A 14,500-nucleotide genomic window follows, 5' to 3' on the forward strand; every position below is an offset into this window, starting at 1 on the left:
CAAAACAAACAAGCATCAAGCATCAGCCACAGACATTACAGACACCGTATGATCTCAGAGGAGAGAAATACATGCCGTACTCAGTTCATCAAAGTAGGTCTCCACACCATCTGCACCGATCACAGAACAGACCAGCCGAGCTTTGAGGAACGTCGTCCACTTATTCACCAGTGACCTCTGACCTCCATCATCATTCTGAAGGGAAAGCACACATAGGCATAAAAGATTAGGCTTTACACAAACCTGGATTTAAATGCTGATTTGCATGACAAAAATCCTCATGATTGAAAGTTGATGGAAAAAGTCGTAGTGTGGCTTAAGAAGACAGATGTTTTTTCTCACCAGACAGACCCGTCCGACTCTAGCGAGGACACTCGGAGCGCTGCCTCCCGATGCATCTAGACTCTTCTCCCGAAAGAAAAAGTAAAGCTTGTCATCGTTCTTCTCCGCACTGTCTGGAATCTTCTGGATTTTTATAAAAACTGGCTCTGATGGAGAAACGTAAAGAGATTTGTAAACAAATGAAGGGATAATATGCACCATCATTTAATGGAAATACTGCAGTGAGTTATCATTATGCTTGATTGATTCACTGGATTGATAACATTAAGAATTGCAAATATATTTTGTATTGCAATATGTTTTGTATGCAAATGAGACATTATTCTTATTAAAAATGCTTCCATTTGCATACATTTCTAGAACAAAAATGTAAATATCGGATGAAATCGGATTCAGAATTCTTATTTTAGTTTGACCTAAGAATCAAAGGGTATTTTCGGTATCTTCTTTTCAACTATAATTCAAGAACATGCTGCAAAAAGTAAAAAAAATAAAGACTTAAAAAGTAAAGAAAAAATAAAATTAAAAGACATTAGAATTAAAAATAAAGACAAAATGTATATAATCGGGCAAATTATGTATGAACATCTCTTCTGATGGCTACTTGCAGCAGGATAATGCACCATGTCATAAACCGCGAAAAATCTTAGACTGGTTTCTTGAACATGACAATGATTTCATGGTACTCAAATGACCTCCACAGTCTCCAGATCTCAATTCAACAGAACACCTTTGGGATGTGGTGGAATGCGCTGCAAAAATGATTTTACTTACTTAGATTTTTTGTCTTTTTTCTAGTCCAAATATCTAAAAATTATTAAATTAAGAGGCATTTTCTAGGCAAGCAAAACATACTGTCTTGTTTTTAGAAATAATATGCCAATATTAAGTGAGTTTTTCCTTAAAACAAGCTAAATAATCTGCCAATGGGGTAAGCAAAATAAACTTGTTTTTCCATTTGACATAAGATTATTTTGCTTACCCCATTGGCAGATTATTTTGCTTGTTTTAAGGAAAAACTCACTTAATATTGGCATTTTATTTCTTAAAACAAGACAACATGTTTTGCTTGTCTAGGGAAAATTCTACTTGATTTAAGAATTTTTAGGTATTTGTACTAGAAACAAGACTAAAAATCTAAGTAAGAAAATAATTTTTATAGTGTGAGAGATTTGCATCATGGATGAGCAGTTGACAAATCTGCAGCAACTGTGTGATGCTATCATGTCAATATGGACCAAAATCTGTGAGGAATATTTCCAATACTCTGTTGAATCTATGCCACGAAGGATTAAGGCAGTTCTGAATGCAAAGGGGGTTCAAACCTGGTACTAGTAAGGTGTCCCTAATAAAGTGGCCGGTAAGTGTATGTAAACAAATTAATCAAATGTGACAAAAAGAAAGACTTTAATGTGTATTCTAGATTTTTTCTTAACATTAGATTAAATAATCACTTTATAAAAAGCTAAACCTTAACAGGTACATAAAAAACCCTGTATTTTTGGCTGAAGTATCTCACTTTAATGGCTCCTCTGCTGGTATATCATACCGTTCAGCCATCGGGAGTCATACTGCTCGGTTCTGACAGCAGGACGGTCTCCTAAGGTTCGGAAGATGGCTGGATCTGTACCCATGAAGTCCACATGCACTCCAGAATACAGGTTCCCATCTGAAGAGTGTTGAATGAGAGTAATGTGGAAAGAGAGCAGGAGAGATCATGATGGATGAAGCCCATTTATACTGCTAGAGGACGCTCATACAACTAGACGTGCTGAACTCAAGAGTTCCCACACTTTTTGCCTGAGGTACTGCAACAATCACAGAACAAGAATTTTTAAAAATCATTTAAACACATTTTTGAAGAAAACTTTTAAATGACAGATTTAAACTATTATATACTTTTACACTACAATATAAAAAATGTTAACACACAATTCCTTCATGTTTGTCCACAAATTCAGCTTTGCCATCATAGAACAAAAAAAAAATCTTAAAAAAAACAATCAAAAAGAGACATTTAAAATGTAATCATATATTTTTTCTGTATTTTTGATCAAATTTAGCCTTGGTGAACCTAATATTCTTCTTTCGATGCATTAAATAAAGCCAAACGTTTGAGCAGTATTGTATTCTGAAGAAAATTCTAAATATCATTTGGGCTTTTTGAAGCTTGACTACACGCTGTTATTTTGAGAAAAAGAAAGAAAGAGATCAGAAAAGAGAAAGAGAGGTCTCACTGATCAGAGCTGCTGCGTTCTCCTGACGGGGATCATAGGGAGACTTTCCTTTTCCAGAGTCCACATAACCAGGAACCAGCCGGAAGAGGTATTCCTACACACAATCACACACACAGAGAAATATGAGTAATGAAAGTGACTGCATCGCAGAAAAAGTTTCATAACTGTTTTAGCCATAGTTTTATCTTTTGACAAAATATATTAGCCTTTAGCCTATATTTTCACATCACATTCATTCATTTTAGCCAATTAATCCAAGTCTAGTAATAATCTAGTCTAATAATGACCTTCTTTGGTCCAGTTTACAGTTCCAGAACAAAAATCGGTCACTGGCAACAAATGATCAGTTACATTTTGCAAGGCAAGAACCTTATACTTCTTTTTTGGGAGTGTGAACTATGCTTTTGAATTTAGGGACAACTTAATTAATTAAATAATCAAGTTAATGCAAAAGAAATCAAAATAGAATAAATAATCTGGATAAATGTCTACAATTTTCATCATGTAATTTACAAATAATTAGTTACTTAACATAAAAAGAGAGTGAACCTGTGTCACTCGAAACTGTTAAGTTGACATAATTTTTAGAATTATGCATGTAGTTCATTTACTTAAAGAGATAGTTCACCCCAAAAATGTCATACCTTTGAATACAGGTTTTCAGCTTTCTTCAAAATATCTTCTTTTGTGTTCAACAGAAGAAAGAGACCGATAAAGATTTGGAGCCACTTAAGGTTGAATAAATTGTATGTTCATTTTAATTTTTAGGTGAACTATCCCTTTAAGCACAAACAGATGAACTGACAGCTCATTCAGTTTACAGTGTGTGTGTGTGTGTGTGTGTGTGTGTGTGTGTGTGTGTGTGTGTGTGTGTGTGTGTGTGTGTGTACCTCAGCTCTCCAGCCTCTGTTGATGAAGGTGCAGATGGGTTTGTAAGCTCCAGTGCCGCAGGTGTACAGGTGAGTCCTGTTCCACGGCTCAATCAGACGCACAAAGTTAGCACACTCTCCCTGAAAAAACACATTCCATTTCAGCAAAGATTCTGTCAAAATGAACCAAAACAGACTGTAAAAGTGTACCTGTCCTCCTTTGCCAGTTAATTTACACTCTCCTTTTCTTTGTGTTGTCGCCGGCCAGTGAATCTAAAAGCGTACAAACCTTTTCAAAATACTTCACTGAAAATACTAGTACCATGGTTTAGATTCTTAAATTAACTCAAATGTCTATCCTTTTCTTACAATTAGAGAAAAAATAAAGTAATTCGGTTGTCTTACAATAAGTGGTTCCTTATTGACGTTCTGCATGTCTAGAGAGACTAGATATTCACGACTGCCCAGATAAAGTCGGCCCTGGTCTTGGTCCATGTGGAGGATTCTGTAGTCACTGGTGTTGAAGGAGAAACTGAAGGGCCGAATGGTTTTTGTCTCCAGTAACTCTGTAAAGCACAAAGAAAAATAAATCTAATCAAAGCAGTTAACTTCAACAACATCTTATGAAATCTTCCATCCATCTTATTAGATAATTAGATTCACTATTGAAGTATTTCAGTATTGAAGTATTTAGGGGTTTTGTTTCAGTGGATCTCTATTAGATTATGTACAGTACAGTTGTGTACAGAATAGTTTTATTTTTCTTTTACAGTAAAATACAGTAGTCAACATTTGAAGTGGATCAAAACTATTAATCAAAGTTGTCCTAAATCTATTGATCAACACCCATTCTTGTCTTAAGACAATTTTTAAAACTTTTTTGATCCACTTTAAATGTATATTACTACTGTAAAAATAACCTAATATTGATATACAAATGCATTAAAAACTCTTCTTTGCATACAGAGCCTAGTGCAAAATTACTTTTAATAATATAAATGTATTACTTAAAGTCATAAATAGCACTTATCCATTCATTTCTTAATTCTTTTATTCAATCCATACACACTGTATAATTAAAATATGTATTTTTAGTTCACTGAAAAGTTAAAACATCTCTTTGTTGTCAGAGCCTCAGACAAAATCTTTTTTTTGGTTGACCCAGGCTTCTTCTTCTGTTAGAGTTTTGTCATTAATAATTAAAATAATTTAGAAAAATATTGATATAAATCAATGAAAAAAAGTTGTTTTGAAACAGACATTTTTTTACTTATCATTATCATTTCTATTGGATTTACTATTTTTTGTTGCAAACAATTTATATGGGCTGAATTTAAACAAACAAATAAAGTTGAACATTACTAAATTTTAATTGTTTAAATTCAGCCCATATAAATTGTTTGCAAGTACTTACCTTACCTATTATTACCTAATTTTTTTGAGTAATACGTCACTTTACTCATTACTTAGAAAAGTAATTTTATTATGTATATTGCATTACTTGTAATGCGTTACCCCCAACACTGATTACTACTGTATAATTTATTTAATATTGATATAAAAATATATAAAAACCATTCTTTGCATACAGAACCTAGTACAAAAGCAATGTATTTTACTCATATTAATTTATGACTTTTCCTGGTGTTTGATTGAGGCTGGAAGGGCATCCGCTGTATAAAACTTGGATAAGTTGGCGGTTCATTCCGCTATGGCGACTCCTGATTAATAAAGGAACTAAGCCAAAAAGAAAATGAATGAATTTATGACTTACTTCAAATCATAAATAGCATTTATCTATTGATTTCTTTATTTCTTCTTTAAATCAGTGCTTGTTTTATTTTTCATAAATAATCAACTTTCAAATGTAAATATATAATTACAATTTTTTAAAAATTAATTAACCCAACTGATAAAGATTATTTATCAGTCATTATTCCTTAACTACTGCAGACTATTATAATTAAAACTTTGTTGTTAGAGCCTGGGACAATTTTTTTGATCAACCCATGCATCTTCTTCTGTATTTTTTCCATTCAAGAATGAGTCAATCAATCATTTTTTCACTCATTTATTATAGAGTTTGTCATATTTGTCCTTAATTATTAAAATAACTGTGATAAAAATATTGTTATGATTATTTTATGCTTTTTTTAAACATGCATTTATTTATTTATCATGATTATTTTTTATTTTATTTTAATCAGTCTGTGCTTTCCTTCTCAATTTGTCATATTGTTCACACAGCAGGTGCCGGTGGTTTCCATCTATCTCTTTCTAAGTCTTTCTCTCTACAGCAGGACACACAGGGGAGAAGCGAGCAGGTGCAGAGATGAGAGACGCTTCAGCTGTCTGAGCTCGCCGTGCTCCACTCGAACAGTCTCCTCCACAATCACACACTAATTTCCCCAAAGACACATCACCAATTAAACCAATGTGCTTGCACCAAATATTTAGTGTTTCCGTCAATGGTCGGAAGACAAAAACATAATTACACACACCATACAACAGGGCAGGCCAGAGTATGAGGAGAAGCCGGTTGACTTTAAGCATAAATCTGAGGTTATGAGGGCGTGCTGACATCTCTGCCCTCTGAGAGTACAAGAGTAAGTGCGCGATTTTAGCCCGAGCGGAATGGCGCAACTGACACACGGCAAATCTATAAATTACTCCACGTTAGCGTCATACCACACAGCACTTTGATCTCAGAGGTATTACTGCGCTCCCCGTCCAAAAGCCTGTCCGCCGCTACACACTGGATAAACAGAAATAGAATGGGGCCGGTGACAGGAAGGTCACTGCGAAGAACGTGGAGAAGGTTTTAGACAATGTATTATAGGGGACATGTCATGGAAATCGAACTACTCCATCTCTCGACAAAGAAAATGTGAATCGGTAACTTTGTTTTGGCAAGTTCAGAATTCCCTTCTATTGTGACGTAGGCAGGGATATTACTGCCATTGACACAGAACGCAGCTTTGCATCTAAAACAGTGAGATTTAGGAATGTTTTTTTAATGTCTCACCTTAATGTCTAATAAAACAGTTGTCATGCCAACTTTCTACTGAAAACAGAAGCTCACGACACTTGTCTTGCCTTAAAGTTGTTCTAATTGGTATTAATTGGTCTAAATGTACTATTTCCGTCTCACACAAAAAACTTTATAAATTCCCATTCATAGACCCCTGACATCAAAGCCACTGAGGACGTTAAATATATATTTTTATTATTTTAAAAATGTGCTTAAGAATTTCAGTAAAGTTTTAAATACAAAATATAAAGGTTACTGCTTTATTAATGATGGTCAGTTCAATGCTGCTTCTGAAGGATAACACTTAAATAACAGTGCTGCATCTCCTTACCTCATATACAGATCAAGAGTGCCACTTCATAATATAAGAATGTCCCCTAATTTGCTTGTTAACGGGCTGTTGGCTAATATTGCTAAAGTTACCATTATCTTATACCATTTATCTTTTATTACTGTATAGTCAGGAGACAGACTTCTTATATTTTCTGTAAGATATGAGAATTGTACTTATGGTCTAGCACATCTATAATGCTAATCAATTAGTATAATCAACTTTACTCCACAACAACTACAACATTTTATCCACTAACTGTTCAAAAATATCCTGGTTCAGTCTATAAGTGATAACCTCATCCTTTCCATCAATGTCCCACTCCAGTTTGAACATAGAAGGCTTTAATCCATCATTGGTCATTTCTGACATTTTAGTTGGATGAGATTCACTTGTTTTGTTGTTTCAGTCAGAATCGCCTGCAATGGCTCAGCCTTCTTCTGTAAAGCAGCACATTTGCAGTAAAAGACACACACATGCACACACACACACACACACACACACACATATATATATATAATATTTTTGCTCACACTAGAAATCAGGACAAATTTGACAAGCTGTAATAAATGACCTGGTGGGTATTTTAAGCTGAAACTTTTCAGACACAATTTGTGGACACCAGAGCTCATTTTACATCTCATGAAAAAGGGCACAATAAAGTGTCCCTTTAAAAATAAAATGTCCCTTTAAATAAAAAACTGAATAACCTATTGTATACTAGAAACAATGGTCTGACTGGAGCACAGACCTATATAACATTTAGTCCTTCAAAGCGTAAATGTAAAGATCATATGTGAATGGGTGAGTCTGAATGTATGTGCGTATTGTGTTCTCCTCAGGGCTCTAACTAGGTGGCGAAGTGTGTGTGTGTGTGTGTGTGTGTGTGTGTGTGTGTGTGTGTGTGTGTGTGTGTGTGTGTGTGTGTGTGTGTCTTTCTGGCAGCTGTGTGGGTGATCCTCCAGTCATGTACTGAATCTCTTAGGCTGGGATTCCAGACCGCTTGCTGCGCACTGGGGCCACAGATCTATTCTCAGCTCGCTCTCTCATCCCTGTCCAACAGGCTTCATCCACAAAATCCACTATGTTTTGGCAAGGGAGGGCAGTAAGGTGGCACCTGCCAGCCTGCGAGTCTTACGGTCAGACCTTGACCTTTAGTACTGGCCAAAAACTCTGATGCACTCACACCTGAAGGGAAGTGACATCATTTGAGGGGTGAATTGTTTTTTTTAAGTAACACTTCAGGTCATAATTCATGCTATTAACTACTGGCTCATTACCTGCCTAGTATTAAGACACCAACTGTTCATTTGTAGTTTTAAAGTATGATCTTATTCCGCATCCCTAATCCTACCCAAAACCAAAACCCAACTTCTATCTTAGGTATATAGAAACAGCTAATTAGATTATTAAGCGAGTAGTGTTAGTTAATGGTTTGTTAATACAGTGAACATTGACTAATCTAAATTAAATAAAAAACAATAAATGGCAAACATGTTGAATGTTTGATTAATTATTTTATTAATGATTAAAGACGCTTTAATAAAAAATATTTTTAACTAAAAATGATTAAAGTCTTATTATTATAACAATAATAACAATAATAATAAATATTGTTGTTGCTTTTATAATAAATTAATAATGTAAATAATAATTTATAATTATTTATTGATATTTTATTACAAAACCAAACTACATTTATATAAAATTTCCTTTCATTTATATAATGATTTTCTAGACACTCAAAGCGCTTTACTCATCGGGGGGAATCTCCTCATCCACCACCAGCCATTTGCACCAGCTGATTGGTGGAAAGAAGACAGAGTGATGAAGTTAATGATATTGGGATGGTTAGGAGGCCATGATGAACAGGGGCAAATTTTGGCCAGGATGCCGGGGTTAAACTCCTACTCTTTTTCGAAGGACATCCTGGGATTTTTAATGACCACAGAGAGTCAGGACCTCAGTTTAACGACTCTTCTGAAAGACGGTGCTCACTGAGCATTATAGAGTCCCCCTCACTGTACCGGGGCCTTAGGACCCAAACAGGCTGCAGGTTGAGCGCCCCCTGCTGGTCTCACTAACACCACTTCTGGCAGCAACCTAGCTTTCCCATGTGGTCTCCCATCAAGGTACTGACCGGGTACAGCTATGCTTAGCTTCAGTCGGTGGCCATGTGAAAGCTGCAGAGAGCTAGCTGCCGGGTAATGACAACAATTAATAACATAATACTAATTGATAACAACAATAATAATAATAATAATGACAGTCAGTTATTAGGGGTGTTTAAATGGGTTGGGGGTATGGCTTGAGAGCTTCATTATCATATTGAGATGCTGATTGGTTGCCTGAGTCAAATGAGCCCACCCCTATATCTGTATGACACTCTTATGTAATGTTATTGATGTGTGACATTTATAATGGGAATCATTGGGATCAATAGGATTAATGGATTTCAATGGCCCATGTTAAGTCAACGGGAATCTTTGGGACATCCTAGAGCCTCAGGGGTACAACTTATACCCCCTTGCAGGGTATGTTCTTACTCAGGCTGCAACACTTTTGAGATGTTGTGAATCCCATGTTTCTACAAAATTCACTCTTGGCGTTATGATGTGTCAAAGTTTGTGCCCATGTTATGTCAATTAGATTTTTGGAGGTAAAAAGGCAAACCCCATTAATAATAACAATAATTAGTAATAGTAGTAGTAGTAGTAGTACATTTGTAAGTCGCTTTGGATAAAAGCGTCTGCTAAATGACTAAATGTAAATGTAGTAGTAGTTATTATCTTAATATTATTTTATTAACATTAAAATAATTTATTATTAATATATTAAGGTGGCGTGGTGGTGCCGTGGCGCAGTGGCTAGCGATGTCGCCTCACAGCAAGAAAAGGTCGCTGGTTCGAGCCTCGGCTGGGTCAGTTGGCATTTCTGTGTGGAGTTTGCATGTTCTCCCCGTGTTGGCGTGGGTTTCCTCCGGGTTCTCCGGTTTCCCCCACCAGTCCAAAGACATGCGATCTAGGTAAATTGGGTAAGCAAAATTTACCCTAGTGTATGTGTGTGAATGAATGTATGGGTGCTTCCCAGTGATGGGTTGCAGCTGGAAGGGCATCTGCAGTGTAAAACATATGCTGGATAAATTGGTGGTTTATTCCGCTGTGGAGACCCCTGATTAATAATGGGACTAAGCCAAAATGTACTACTGAATGAATTATTAATATATTATTGTTAATTTACCGGTGACGCAGTGGCGCAGTACGTAGTGCTCTCGCCTCACAGCAAGAAGGTCGCTAGTTCGAGCCTCGGCTGGGTCAGTTGGCGTTTCTGTGTGGAGTTTGCATGTTCTCCCTGCATTCGTGTGGGTTTCCTCCAGGTGCTCCGGTTTCCCCCACAGTCCAAAGACATGCAGTACAGGTGAATTGGGTAGGCTAAATTGTCTATAGTGAATGAGTGTGTGTGGATGTTTCCCGGAGATGGGTTACGGCTGGAAGGACATCCGCTGCGTAAAAGACGTGCTGGATAAGTTGGCAGTTCATTCCACTGTGGCGACCCCGGATTAATAAAGGGACTAAGCGGAAAAGAAAATGAATGAATGAATATTAATTTACATATATTACTAATAATACATTGTTAAATATTACATACTATTTAAATATTACATATTACAAGTAGCATTTTACTGTAATATTACATATTATTAATTGATTATAATCAATTATTTAATTATTCATTCATTTATTAATTTTTCCTTCTGCCTAGTACCTTATTTACAGTATCGGGGTCGCTACAGCCAATGTGTTTTACGCAGTGGATGCCCATTCAGCCGCAACCCAGTACTGGGGAACAATTATTTAAATAATTATATTTAATTATTAGGAAGAAAAAGAAAATAAGAAATCTCCCTGTGATATAGTATACATTGCACTTGAATTACTGAATGCCTTTCAATTATGGCAGGACACAAAAATCATTTTTAAATGGAATTCAGCTACTAGTACAGAGTCTTATTTATTATTTTACAACCAGCTGGAACAGTAGTGATTCTTAATGTGAGACAGTGAGAGTGTATATCCATGCTTGCCAGCTTCTGCCACGAGTCAAAATTTAAAAACACTGCCAATGGCATCATTTAAGGAGGACAAAAGCAGTCAGATTTTCCACTCACCATGTCCCAACTGTTGGCCAAACCTAAATACTGTGGTGGTGCCAAATACAGACAAATCAGGTTGAAAGCAAGGAGCGAGAAAGAAAAAAAATCAACCTAGTTTTTACAACGTGTTTTAACACGTAAATTGTATGTTTTTCCAATCAATTAAACAAATTTATAGTCTATTGCACATTCACAAATGTTAAAAACCATTATAACACTGCCTCTGGAGAAAAAAACTGACATGTTATGTCAGCCATGTTCGTGGCCAGCAGTGAACAAATATGGTTATTTCACAGAACTTGTCTCCAAGAAGGTACACAGACTCATCAGTATGTTCTATAGCTCAACTGTGGCTGAACATACTGAAAAGCACAGAGGATTCTCATAAATCTGATTAACTCAATACATGTTTGAGAGGCTGTGTTTAATTTAGTGGCTCATTAGAACTCAATAGGGTCCTAGAGATGTAGAGAAGTGGAGCACTTGAGTCCAGAGTTCCCAAGATTCAACAAGATGCAAAAATCTCTTGCCTAATACACAGAGACAAGCTGATGACTGTGGAACATACTAAACAATGAGGAAAACTGCCCATTTATTAACATGCCCTCAGTTGCCTATTAAAAAGACGTTATGCAATGCTGTTGGGAGGAATAAGAAGCCAGACCCCTCAATTACTGTGCTGTGGAAAACTGGATTTTGTCCCTTTAGGAGACATACATCTCAAAACTTATTGTGTATGTTGCTGCAAAACTTTAAAAGACTGCAAAAATTATAAAATCATAGATTACAGTGAACCAACAATAATATCGTAATCGCATCAGATGCAGGTGGACAGCAGTTACAGCCTCTGTGAATAAAGACGTCTCATTACAAAAAACATCTGGAAGAAATATTAGGAGCTGCGTCAGCGGTTCAGTACAGTCAGCTCAGAAAAAAGACACCTACTGTATAAGGAGCACAGCAAACTATGCACGTCTGTATATTTCTTTTGGATGTCTCTAGTTTGAGCCTCGTCTAAACTCCTGCTGTGAGTTTGTCCTGACAGCTTCTTTCCAGAAGCCTCATTGACTTTATCAGCCTTAGGCCAGACTTTTTTTTAAGGGAATCAAAATATTTAGGTCATGACCTAAATGCATAAGGTTTCCATAAAATGTTTTCATTCAGGAAGTTTGTTTAATAGAATGACTTGCAGAGCACTTTTCAAAACCTGGTTTAAGGAATCTTAAAGATTTAATGCAACAGTTCACTTAAAAAAATGAACAAATTCATTTTTCACCCTCAGGCTATCCAAGATGATTCCAATGTTTCTTTAGTAGTAGAGCATTGAAGTATGATTCATTAAAAATTGTCTACCAACCAGGACAGACTAATTGTAAATACATGCTTCCGCCTACGTTTTTGTGAACCTGCAAAAATGTACTTTAATATATACACTCACCGGCCACTTTATTAGGTACACCTTACTAGTACCGGGTTGGACCCCCTTTTGCCTTCAGAACTGCCTTAATACTTCATGGCATAGATTCAACAAGGTACAGGAAATATTCCTCAGATATGTTGGTCCATATTAACATGAAAGCATCATGCAGTTGCTGTAGATTTGTCGGCTGCACATCCATGATGCAAATCTCTTGTTCAACCACATCCCAAAGGCGCTCTATTTGATTGAGATCTGCTGACTTTGGAGGTCATTTGAGTACAGTGAACTCGTTGTCATGTTCAAGAAACTAATCTGAGATGATTTGCGCTTTATGACATGGCACGTTATCCTGCTGGAAGTAGCCATTAGAAGATGGGTACACTGTGGTCATAAAGGGATGGACATAGTCAGCAACAATACGCAGGTAGGCTGTGGCGTTAACACGATGCTCAGTTGGTACTAATGGGTTTAAAGTGTGCAAAGGAAATATCCCCCACACCATTACACCCCCACCAGCAGCCTAACCCGTTTATACAAGGCAGGATGGCTCCATGCTTTAATGTTGTTGACACTAAATTCTGACCCTACCATCTGAATGTCGAAGCATCTTATCTTCTATTGTCAAATTTTGGTGAGCATGTGCGAATTGTAGTTTCCTGTTCTTAGCTGAAAGGAGTGGCACCTGGTGTGGTCTTCTGCTGCTGTAGCCCATCTGCCTCAAGGTTGGACGTATTGTGTGTTCAGAGATGCTCTTCTGCATACCTCAGTTGTAACGAGTGATTATTAGAGTTACTGCTGCTGTTCTATCAGCTGGAACCATTTGGCCAATCTCCTCTGACTTCTGGCATCAACAAGGCATTTGTGCCCACAGAACTGCCGCTCATTGGACATTTTCTCTTTTTGGACTATTCTCTATAAACCTTAGAGATAGTTGTGCGTAAAAATCCCAGTAGAAATTTGTGTTAACAAGTAGTTGCAGAGATGTACTGGTGAGTGTATGTTTAACTGTAGTAGGTACAATGAGTGCTATGTGGCAGTTTGACACCAAAAACTTTTGTTCCTTTTCACACTAATGGTATTTACAAGCGCATATTATCTGTAAAGAAAAGGTTGTTTTTCTTATAGTTCTTTGCACAACACCAAATCAACATCACAAAAAAATAGTGTCTATGATTTGCAGTTGACCCTTCACAGGCAGCTTGACCTACAAACAATCATAACGCTGAAATTTTGTGCCCCATCACTGATGTCCTAAAGTACTAAAAATTGTTGAAGCATGTATTTTCAATGAGCACAGCACTTTTAGAGTCCAAAAAAACATAAAGGCAAAACAAAATGAAACCCCATGACAACATCTGTGCAAGAAAATGAACATTATTTACAACAACATGGCATTGAATCCTCTGCCAGCAGTCCTGATGGTAACGGCAATCGGTAATATAGTTTCTGAATTAATCTGAACCTTGAAATGTATCTAAACCAGGGATGTCTGAACACAGTCCTGGAGAGCCGGTCTCCTGCATATTCTAGTTCCAACCCCAATTAAACACACCTGAACCAGCCAATCAAGCTCTTCTAGGTATACTAGAAACTTCAAGGCAAGTGTGTTGAAGCAAGTTGGAGCTAAACTATCCAGGACTGAGTTTGAACACCCCTGATCTAAACAGTCTGAAATTGTATGCTGCACTGAACATATTTCTCTCAACGTTCCATTTGAATTCGATATACATAACAAGAAAGAGAGGGATCAGATCACAATATTGTTCAGAGGCATTTGTTTATTTTGGCAGGCCTTGATCTGAGCACTGACGTAATCAGACACAACCAATTGCTATTTTTACAAAGCTAGTCCCTACTATATTCAATGCAATCAAATAAAGATTTCAAAACAGAATCACGATACAATAATCAAACTGCCTTCCCCAAATCAATATTTAGTCAACAGTGTCATCTTGATGTGAGCACATCTTCTAACATAAGAATTCTAACATTATTTAGTGTTAATTTTCTGGCTGCAAGCCAAACACTCTGCAAGCTGAATGCCAGATGAATGGAAAAAAGGGTAGAGTATCATGAGAATCATTACAGATCTGGTTTTTAATAATGTTGTTAAATCG

The 14,500-nt window shown here is 36.6% G+C and overlaps 1 protein-coding gene across 2 annotated transcripts in view; it reads right to left on the reverse strand.

Moving 5' to 3' along the window:
• The window catches only part of sema3gb (sema domain, immunoglobulin domain (Ig), short basic domain, secreted, (semaphorin) 3Gb), a 76,190-nt gene that overhangs the window by 11,039 nt on the left and 50,651 nt on the right, over positions 1-14,500 (reverse strand). For both annotated transcript variants that reach the window (XM_056463658.1, XM_056463657.1), the window contains exons 3-9: positions 3,854-4,014; positions 3,659-3,721; positions 3,470-3,589; positions 2,580-2,673; positions 1,892-2,011; positions 343-488; positions 81-195 (exon numbers count right to left, since the gene is read on the reverse strand). In XM_056463658.1, coding sequence (XP_056319633.1) covers positions 81-195; positions 343-488; positions 1,892-2,011; positions 2,580-2,673; positions 3,470-3,589; positions 3,659-3,721; positions 3,854-4,014 — 819 coding nt within the window. The remainder of the gene's footprint in view (positions 1-80; positions 196-342; positions 489-1,891; positions 2,012-2,579; positions 2,674-3,469; positions 3,590-3,658; positions 3,722-3,853; positions 4,015-14,500) is intronic.

The sequence above is a fragment of the Danio aesculapii genome, chromosome 8 (assembly GCF_903798145.1).
Source record: "Danio aesculapii chromosome 8, fDanAes4.1, whole genome shotgun sequence".
In the NCBI taxonomy this organism is placed as follows: Eukaryota; Metazoa; Chordata; class Actinopteri; order Cypriniformes; family Danionidae; genus Danio; species Danio aesculapii.